We start from the raw sequence: 10,705 nt of genomic DNA, 5'->3' as shown, positions 1-10,705 counted from the left end.
TTATCGGATTACATTGAAAACTGTGGAAAACAGGGGCAAATAATGGAAAAAGCATCTTAATACCAAACATTCTCAACTGAGGAGTGCAGTAAACAGAGGGTCCTGGGAATACAGATACATCATCCCTTCAAAGTGGCATCACAGAGGGATATGGGCATAAAGTGAGCTTTTGGCACTTTCACCTTCATAAATCAAAGTATTGAGTACAGGAGTTGGGATGTTTTGGTCAAGGTTAGGAATTATTACCTTGTCTGTAGAAGAATGAGGGGAGATTTAATGGAGCTATTTCAAATTATGATGGGGATTTTGCAGAATAAATGTAGGTAAGATATTTCCACTGAGGGTAGGTGAGATAGAGACCAGAAGACGTAGGTTAAGGGAGAAAGGGGAAAGGTTCTGGGGAAATTCTTCACATAGAGATTGGTGGGAGTGTGGAATGATTTGAAGTGGTGAATGTGGGAAGGGACATGGATGGGAGGGGGGGTCAATGTTCACATTTAAGAAGAATTTGGATAGATACTTGGATGTGAGGGGTATGGAGGACTGTGGGCTGAGTGCAGGTCAATGGGAGCATACAAATAAAATGGTTTACATAGACTGGAAGGGCCGAAGGGCCTGTTTCCGTGCTGTCATGTTCTCTGATGGAGGGCACTGTCTGTGTCTGTGTCATTAGTGCTAATTCTGCCCCTCCCGCGGGAAAAAGTCTGTGTTGTGTCATGTATGTGACCTGAGAACATTTCAGGGACCACAACCAGATGGGGTGATTCTCCGCCCCACGGCGTCCTCCTGACCCCTCCCCCTCATGGACACCCCTTCTTAAACAGAGCCTCCGGAGCCGCTTTGCAGACGGGAGAACCGGAGCGACTCCGGGAGTTCGAGGAACCCAATCGCGCTGCTTTGTCTTCACCTGTCCGGAGCGATGGTCTCTGCGCTGGGTCTCCTGTGGTCTCTGATGGTCTGGGTTCCAGGTGAGAAGTCGGGGGCCATTCCCCGTTGATGCTATCCCCCTCCCCGCTAACTGAGCCGGGTTGGACCTTTTCCCCGCGCCTTGTTTTCCCGCGTTCACCCGCTGCGGTGTTTTTTGTGTCATTGCAGGTGTCCTGGCGTTGGTTAAACTCCATCAGACCCCAATGTCCGACCCACTCTCTGCGGGACAGACCGTCCACTTGGAGTGTCGGCTGGAGGGGGGGAGCGTTGCAAGTTACTACATGAGCTGGTACCGACAGCGACCCGGAGAAGCTCCAGAGTGGGTATTGGTACAATATCCGAATAATGATATCTACCGAGGCAGCGGGTTCACCAGCCGATTCGCCCCGTCCAGAGACTCCTCGGCCAACACTCACACCTTGACCATCCGCAGCCTGGAAGCTGGAGACTCCGCCGTCTACTACTGTGCTACATGGGACAGTTCAGCAAATGCCTGGGTGTTCGGCCCTGGATCCACGTTGATCGTAACAAGTGAGTGAAGTCAAGGAACTTTTCGGACTTTTATTTCCAGATCTGAGAATCTATTTTTCATTCATTTTGTCCGTGAGCACAGAAGATGTCAGTAAACTGTCGAGACCCCGCGCTGGAGACAGATTCTGCAGATCCCCCTCAGCCAGATGAGGTTTGACCTGGGAAAGTCACCTCATCCCGACCCCCAGATTGGTGTGTGTGGGCCCCCAACGCAATTTGATACCCAGTTAATCTCAATTCCAAGGTCAACATTTTAACATCACTTCACAAAAATCATGTTGGGTCCAATTTATTCTTAAGAACTTTCCCTACAAACTTTTGAAGTTGTGTCCAATAATGTTTCACCATAATCACATAACCAAGTAGAATGTAGGAAAGAAGCTACTTCCTTATGACACCTGAAACATAAATCTGAAGAAATTAAATTATATCTCTTTAATTTTTCAGGGGTTAAATATCACTGATGTATAAAGTTATAATGAAGCAACTTATCTCATATTAACAATCTTAGTCACACTATCTTTACATAAATTACCGCAAAATTCCTGATCAACTATGATCCCAAAATCCTTTTCCCTATTTAATCTCGACTTATATAAATCTAATTTAGGCATTTTATTCTGTAATAACAAATACATTTCAGACACAAATTTTTTTCTTCCCACCTTCCATAAGCCAAATTTCAACTTTTAACTGCCTTGGCAACATTAAAGAATGTCCCAAATTATCCAGTAGTGAAGCTCTAACTCGGTAATAACAAAAAAAAGTACTTTGTGGAATTTCCTTCATTCTTTGAAAAGACATTAAATAATCAGCTTCATAACAATCTTGTACAATTTTAATTCCTTTCTGATCTCACATTTTGATTATTAAGCGTAAAAGGAAAAGGTTTATTCGGGTATAAAGTTGTCTTAGCTGAAATTTTCCCCGGTTTACCTATTTCGTCATTTATCATTTTCTATCATTCAATTAAATGTCTCAAAATAGGTGAATTTTATGTGAATAATAACTTGGAATTCCATTTATCAATAAATTGCTTATTTTTCTTCTCAGCAATTGTGGATAACACAGTATTAGCCCAAACCAATGGATAATCCAAGTCCAACATTCTATGAATTCATTTCAATCATGGTCCTCTTTAATAATTGTGAAAATTTGGATGTTGTAAATCTCCCAGTTCATACCTTCACGTTAATTTTTGTAAACATTCTCTCAACATGATATCTTTCCATAAAAATAAACTTTCTAACTGTAGAATTCAAATTCCTAAGAAACTTTTGAGGAATTTACAATGTATAGATTGAAAAAGATATTGTATTCTAGGAAAAATATCCATCTTCATACAAAAAACTCTATCTATTGATGCGAGAGGTAAATCTTTCATCTATTGAAATCACTCTTGATTTTATGAAATAAAGGCAACTAATTTAACTCATAAAAATGATCCAATTTCCTATCCAACCTAATACCTAAATATTTAATTTGATCTGACCATTTAAATTGAAGAATCATTTTACAATGAGGATAATCACCATCAATCAATGGCAGAATCTAACTTCTTCCCTCATCAATGTTATAGCCAGATATTTCTCCATGTTGTTTCAATCTTTCACATAGTGATTTCAAAGAATTCTGAGTTTCTGTTCAGTAAACCAAAACATCATCTGGAAATAAATTAGTCTTATACTCCTCAGATTTCACTTTAACACCTTTAATATTATTTTCTTGTCTTTTGAATTGAGCCGAGGTTTCAATACCTAATGCAAACAATGCGAGAATCAAAGGGAAACTTTGTCTACTCAATCGTTGTAATAAAAACATGATGATATTTGACCATTCGTCCCCAATCTGGCAAAAGCTTTTTGATAGAAAGATTCAATCCAATGAATAAACATTGGTCCAAACCCAAACCTTTTTAATACCTTCAATAAAAAACTCCACTCTCTCCGATCAAATGCCTTTTTGGCATCTAATGATAAAACCACTGGTCAGTTGGATTCCTCCCAAGAAATAGGAATCATACTAATTGATATTGCAATAGTATCTGAAGAATAATGATTTTTAATAACACCAGCTTGATCTAAATGTATTAAACCTGGTAAGTGTTTCCTCAATCAATTTGCTAGAACCTTAGTTACAATTTTGTAACCAACATTTCACAAAGAAATTGGTCCATAAGATCCAGTATTTAAGATTTATTAATGCTATTGTTAATAGATGTATTGAAACAAGGAATGGAAGTTCACTCTTTACCAGATTCATTTTCTCAAGCTATTATAATAGTTAACCATATAACCATATAACCATTTATTCAAGAAAAGATTGGGATCCATTGAAAGATGGGTCTTATCGACCAATTTCGTTGTTGAATTCTGATTATAAGGTTATAACAAAGGTTCTAGCTAATAGATTGGCAAAATATTTACCAGATTTAATTCATTTGGATCAGGCTAGATTTATTAAAAATTGTTATTCAGCAGAATAACATTCTTTATAAATTCAGCAGAATTATTTTCTTTGATTAAGATTTCTTGGGAGGAATCCAAACTACCATTGGTTATTTCATTGGATGCAGAAAAGGCCTTTGATGGAGTTGAGTGGAGTTTTTTTTTAAACGTTGTGTAGAAATTTACATTTGGTCCAAGATTTACTTGTTGGATTAAGGCATTATATTAAAAAATCCTATTGCTAGAGTCTTGACAAATGCACAGTTCTCTTTACCTTTTCTGTTGAATTGATCAACTAGACAAGGATGTCCTTTGTGACCAGCTCTTTTTGCATTAGTTATTGAATCTTTGGCTCAGATGATTATGCAAGATGGTAATATTGTAGATATTAAAGTGAAGTTTGATGAATTTAAAATTAATTTGTTTGTGGATGATGTTTTGATATTCTTAACAAACCTCAGAATTCTTTGAAGTGGTTACATGACAGACTGAAACAGTATGGAGAACTATCAGGCTGTCAAATCATTTGGGAAAAAAGTGAGATTAGTCCATTAGAGGCAATAGATTATTCTCTTTCCAAACATACTGTTAAATTTAAATGGTTGGATCAAATGAAGTATTTAGGTGTTCAGGAAGATAGTAATTATAGTCATTTATAGGAAATAAATGATTTACCATTATTTTTTAAATTAAAAATGACTTGAATCAATGGAAATATTTACCAATTACTTTAATAAGAAGAGTTAAATGTATTGAAATGAACATTTTTCCTCGTTTTCAGAATCTATTTCAATCTATTCCTTGTAAGATTCCCACTAAATTTTTTAAGGATTTGAACTCCATGGTGAGCATATTGTTATGGAAAGATGCGATGGCAAAGGTATCTTTACAAAAATTAACCTGGAAATATGAATGAGGAGGTTTACAACTTCTGAATTTTCTAAATTACTATGATGTGGCACAGTTGAAATTTATTAAAAGGATGTTTGATTTGGAAAAGTCATTGATATGGACAAATAGTGAATGATCTCAAATTGGTGAGAAGAGGATGGATCAGCTTCTTTTTGATGAAATAACCCTAACCCTAACCCTAACCCTAACCCTAACCTCACTGACAAAAGGCAAAGGAGGAAAAACTGAACACCCAACCCCAACCAACCAATTTTCCCCTGCAGCCGCTGCAACCGTGTCTGCCTGTCCCGCATCGGACTTGTCAGCCACAAACGAGCCTGCAGCTGACGTGGACTTTTTACCCCCTCCATAAATCTTCGTCCGCGAAGCCAAGCCCAAGAATATGAAACATATTTTGCAACTATGGTATAAAATAAATGAAGTTCTAGGTACTCAAGGGAAGATTTCAGATAAAACTCCTTTGTATCAATATAAGCTTTTTTCCTTTACACAATAATCATTTTTTGAAGTTATGGGATCAAAAGTGTATTAAATTTGTACAAGATTCTCATGAAGCAGGTTATTTTATTTCTTTCCAAAGAATGAAAGAGAAAAATAATATTCCTTCAAATACTCTTTTTTCTTATTATCAATTTAATGTTTTATTGTTGGATAATTTGGGACATACTTTACGGTTACCTAGTTGATCAAAGTTTGAAATTTTACTTACAGAGGGAGGTAAGAAGGGATTTAGATCTGTGATGTATTCTTTATTACAGAATAAAATGTCTATGTTGGATTTGCATAAATATAGGTTGAAATGGGTAAAAGATGAAGGAATATTTATTCATCAAAATGATTGGATGAATTTAGTATGACTAAAATTATAAATGTCATTTATCGGAGAGTTCATTATAATTTTATTCATCAATTATATTTAATTCTAGAAAAATTAAGGGGATAAAATTTAATTTCTTCATATTTGTGTTTTTTTGATGTCAGAAGGAAGAAGATTATTTTTTTACATTCTACTTCCCCATTCTACTTCCCCAAAATATCCCCTTTCATCCTGAACCCATGTCCTCTGGTTTGTATGTTACTTATCCTCAGTTGAAAAAAGCATTTTCTCTGTCTGTGCGTAACGTTAAATATGTCTGCTAAATCTCCCTCATTCTCCTTTCCCCAGGGAATAAAGTTCTAGCCTGTTTAACCTTTCTTTGTAACTCTGTTCCTGAGGTCCTGTTAACAGCCGAGTAAATGTTCTCTGCACTCTTTCAATCCTAGTTCATGACCAATGTTTTGCTCTAATTTACCATAAAACATCCCAACTCCTGTACTCTATACTTTGATTTATAAAGGCCATCGTGTTCATGTCCATGGGATCTTTTATTCAGAGTTGGTGTTAATGTTGGGACTTCATCACCTATTGACGTTTCCCTTCTGCTCTCCCACACAGGTAGCGACTCTCGGAAACCCTCGGTTCAACTGCTCCCTCCCTCCCAGAATGAGACCGACTCAGGCTCGGCCACCTTGTCTTGCCTGGTGAGCGGCTTTAAGCCAGGCTTCGCGTCACTCCGGTGGAGCGTGGATGGGGTCGAGACAGAGAGCGGGGTGACGACGGGTGTCGCATCCCCTGATGCTGACCAGACCTACAAGCAGAGCAGTTACCTGCATGTGTCCGCCACTGCCTGGAACACAGGCTCCAGCTATACCTGCATCGTGAGCCACAGCTCACTGAGCTCGCCTCTGCACGAGTCCATCTCGTCGTTATCCTGTGTGTAGTGAGGCCAGCAGAACACGCAGATTCTTGGCTCGTGCCTTGGATTTCACAGCTCAATGAAGGGCTCAAGCCTGAAATGTTGATTATGTATTTTTACCTTTGCTATATAAAGGACACTGTTTGACTTGCTGAGTTACTCCAGTGTTGTGTATTTACTTCAACCACGGGTGTCTGCAGACTTTCATGTTTTGTTCCTGATTCTCTGCCCATGTTTCATGCCCTCTCTGGGGTCTGTGTCTGCCTTGTGTGGTATAATCGTGCAAAAATGTTCACTGCTGGAGACCAACCCAATTCTTAATCATCTCCAAAATCAGATTTTCCTGTATTCTGTAGAATTGTCCTTCCAGCCCCACATTTCAACTCCTGTTGTGTGTAGAATGTGGAGAGATTCCCCCATAGACAGTGAACCTGTAGTGATCAGATCCTGTGCAAAGCACAACTCAATAAAGTGGAGAAGAGGCAAGTTTGCTGTGGTCTGTCATTATTCAACTCCTCGCTGTAAATTCAGCAGGTAAGGTGGTGCTCGGGACCCAACCTCTGGAGAATTCTAGGGGTACCTTGCAGAGAGCCAGCGATTGCGACCTCCCTCTCGGCCCAGCATGGCTCTGACCTCTGCACTTTCCCTCCTCTACATTGGAAGGACTCGGCACCGACTAGGAGATCCGTTCACTGAGAACCTTCTTTCCATCTGCACCAGTGGCAGGGATCTCCCAGTGACCACCCACTTCAAATCTACTCCCTTCTCCCGCTCTGAATGGTCTGTTCGAGGTCTCATGCCCTTTCCAACCAAGACCACCTGTAAATGGGAGGAACAACACCTTAATATTCTGGCGGGACCCTCTCTGATAATTTAAAGTATTTTATTTATTCAACATATATAATGTCAAAGTATAAGAATGTTATAGCATGAGTACATAATAAAATATTACAAATATGTATTGACACTTTATTTATAAAAGCTAAAATACTAAAATATAAAATCTAAAATAACTACAAATTACAAAAAAAAACTATTTATCCACCCTCCCCCAAACTAATCTAATCCGAAATCTAAAATATAAGATATTTCATTATCAAACAATTATGTTATTAATTTGGATTCCATCAGTTGAGACACAAATACCTTAAAAGCATCATGAAGTTGTTTTTTTAAGGAAAACTTGACTGGTCAAGATAGAAATTAATAAAATAATTACTTTTATTTCATTATTTCAAATTTGGAAACATAAATAATATTTATCAGTAAATTTATCCGTATTGTTTCTAATGGAATCTCTGCGAACCATCCCTCTAATGTTAATGGAACATCAGATTTCCGTGTTACAGTGACACTTTTCTTGCTGTTACTAAAACCCACTTAACAAGCTTTAATTGGGAATCTAACAAAAATAATTTAGGAGAAACACTTTCAAAATTTCCCAGCAAAAGTCATTGAGGATTTAAAGGAAAATTTACTCCTGTTTTCGGTTGTAAAAATTGACTGATAGAAACCCAAAACGGGTTGACCATTGAACAAGACCACATAGAGTGCAGAACAGTTCCAATTTCTCTTCCACATCTAAAACATGGATCCGATAAATCCAATCACCATCTAGTCAATTTCTGAGGACTAATATACAATTGATCTAAAAAATTATATGCATTAATCTATATCATACATTAATAGTATTTGTCATAACCTCTTCACACAAATTCTGCCAGTTTTGTTGATATATTATCATATCCAAATCTTGTTCCCTTGTTTTTTTGAATTAAACAAACCTACTTTAGTTTTCTGGTCTTTTAATAATATTTATGCAAATAAAATAAACTTTTTAATCATTCCATCAACTATAATTTGTTTCAAATGTGAAAGATCTTTTAAAATAATTTCCAGTCCTAATGTCTCTCTCAATTAAGCCCTCGATTGAAAATAACAATGTAATGTATTATAAGTTAGACCATATTTAATCATGAATTGGTCAAAAGACATCAATCTATATCAGACTTCCAGGTAATAGCTAAACCATTTCATTGAAACAGCTGAAGCTGGTTGTAAAAAAATAATTTGACAATTAACATTTTAATATTTCCTAATAAAATTAATTTTGGGTCTAACGGATGTTTAACCTTTAACACTTGCTGAAAATGCTTCAATTTGTATCCAAAATGACTTAACCTTAATATGCGGCCAAATTGAGTGAACAAAGAACCTATCTCTTTATGACGTCTAAAACATAAATCTGAAGAAATTCAATTAAATCTTTTTAATAATTAATGTGTTAAATATTATTAATGTAAAAAGCTATATTGTTCTAATCTGCATCTTACATTGAGAATTTTAGTCATATTATCTTTACATAACATTCTCCAATCATTTTGATCTGTTGTTCTACCTAAATATGTTGCCCACCTTAATCTCGATTTATGAATATCGATTTTGGACCATTTTCCTTTGAAGTAATTTATACATTTCTGAAATTAATTTATTAATACCCACTTTAATAGGTAACATTTCTAACTCAGACTATCCAGTTAATCTTAAACTTTGACCTAATTTATCAATTAAAAGAGCTTAATCTTGATAATAACAAAAAAAGGTATTTATTTGGAACATTATATTTTCTTTCTTTAGTAGAAAAGAAACAAAATAACCAGCTTCAAAACAATCTTTTATTATTGAAATCCTCATTTGATTCCATATCTTTCAAAATTAATTATTACCAATCAAAGGAAAAAGTTTATTTTGATTTCAAGGTGTTTTACCTGAAATCTTAGCATAAGGTGGAGGAAGGGAATGTAACACATCCCATCCTTGTGATTCAGGGACAAAATGTTCCTCATCTCTCTTGTCCTTGCATTCTTTCTCATTCAAAACCAATTGATCGAATGGTTCCCTGAGCCAGCAGGCTGCATATTCCCTGCTCTCAAGATTATCTTTCTGGTTTTGATAGAGCCAGATGTTCAAGGCTTGACACATCCAGTCATCATCGGATCCGAACTTTGGCCAGTTTTCGGAGCTCCCTTTAATTGGGCTTTTAACCCATTCTATACAACAATACCTGACCATGGTCAGTTTGTTCTTTCCATGGGTCTTCCGCGTGCCCCAGTCAGATAACATCAATCCCAACGGGCTGTACGTGGTTATCTGATTCTCACATCCTTCACTAGGATTATCTTCCTTGCTACCCACACTTCCCATACTAACAGGCAAGTAGAATTCCTCTTACCGAGTTCCAGTAGCAATCTCTAGCCCGCTTCCTTAACGTTCTCTCATCGTTTGTTTTCAATGCCTCTTCTCAGATATCACTCGCTTCGTCCACTGACCAATCACCCTCCGTCCGTGAGTCCAGCTGAATCAGCTGGGGTGCACCTACCCCCGTCGTCGGGCACTCTGTCAGTGGAGGGAGTGTGATCCCGGACGAGTCCCCATTTGTTAGAAATAGATGTCTTCTTTCTTTGGCTTGGCTTCGCGGACGAAGATTTATGGAGGGGGTAAAAAGTCCACGTCAGCTGCAGACTCGTTTGTGGCTGACAAGTCCGATGCGGGACAGGCAGACACGATTGCAGCGGTTGCAGGGGAAAATTGGTTGGTTGGGGATGGGTGTTGGGTTTTTCCTCTTTTGCCTTTTGTCAGTGAGGTAGGCTCTGCGGTCTTCTTCAAAGGAGGATGCTGCCCGCCAAACTGTGAGGCGCCAAGATGCACGGTTTGAGGCGATATCAGCCCACTGGCGGTGGTCAATGTGGCAGGCACCAAGAGATTTCTTTAGGCAGTCCTTGTACCTTTTCTTTGGTGCACCTCTGTCACGGTGGCCAGTGGAGAGCTCGCCATATAACACGATCTTGGGAAGGCGATGGTCCTCCATTCTGGAGACGTGACCCATCCAGCGCAGCTGGATCTTCAGCAGCGTGGACTCGATACTGTCGACCTCTGCCATCTCGAGTACTTCGACGTTAGGGATGTAAGCGCTCCAATGGATGTTGAGGATGGAGCGGAGACAACGCTGGTGGAAGCGTTCTAGGAGCCGTAGGTGGTGCCGGTAGAGGACCCATGATTCGGAGCCGAACAGGAGTGTGGGTATGACAACGGCTCTGTATACGCTTATCTTTGTGAGGTTTTTCAGTTGGTTGTTTTTCCAGACTCTTTTGT

The 10,705-nt window shown here is 38.2% G+C and overlaps 1 protein-coding gene across 1 annotated transcript; it reads left to right on the top strand.

Moving 5' to 3' along the window:
* The first annotated feature begins 823 nt into the window (after positions 1-823).
* LOC138750103 (immunoglobulin lambda-1 light chain-like) lies at positions 824-6,712 on the top strand. Its single transcript, XM_069912238.1, has 3 exons — positions 824-968; positions 1,096-1,458; positions 6,253-6,712. Exons 1-3 carry the CDS (start codon positions 920-922, stop codon positions 6,576-6,578), a joined length of 738 nt encoding a protein of 245 aa, XP_069768339.1. The 5' UTR covers positions 824-919; the 3' UTR covers positions 6,579-6,712.
* Positions 6,713-10,705: the final 3,993 nt, after the last annotated feature.

This window comes from Narcine bancroftii (genome assembly GCF_036971445.1).
Source record: "Narcine bancroftii isolate sNarBan1 chromosome 5 unlocalized genomic scaffold, sNarBan1.hap1 SUPER_5_unloc_1, whole genome shotgun sequence".
In the NCBI taxonomy this organism is placed as follows: domain Eukaryota; kingdom Metazoa; phylum Chordata; class Chondrichthyes; order Torpediniformes; family Narcinidae; genus Narcine; species Narcine bancroftii.
Note: the sequence above shows the minus strand (reverse complement) of the source record. Positions and strands in the feature narration are given on the sequence as shown.

Bases quoted from the DNA above. Each gene is read 5' to 3' on its own strand.
- LOC138750103 (XM_069912238.1), top strand. From the start codon at position 920: ATGGTCTCTGCGCTGGGTCTCCTGTGGTCTCTGATGGTCTGGGTTCCA. The intron at 969-1,095 runs GTGAGAAGTCGG...GTGTCATTGCAG, and splicing joins TCTGATGGTCTGGGTTCCAG to GTGTCCTGGCGTTGGTTAAA. The intron at 1,459-6,252 runs GTGAGTGAAGTC...TCTCCCACACAG, and splicing joins ATCCACGTTGATCGTAACAA to GTAGCGACTCTCGGAAACCC.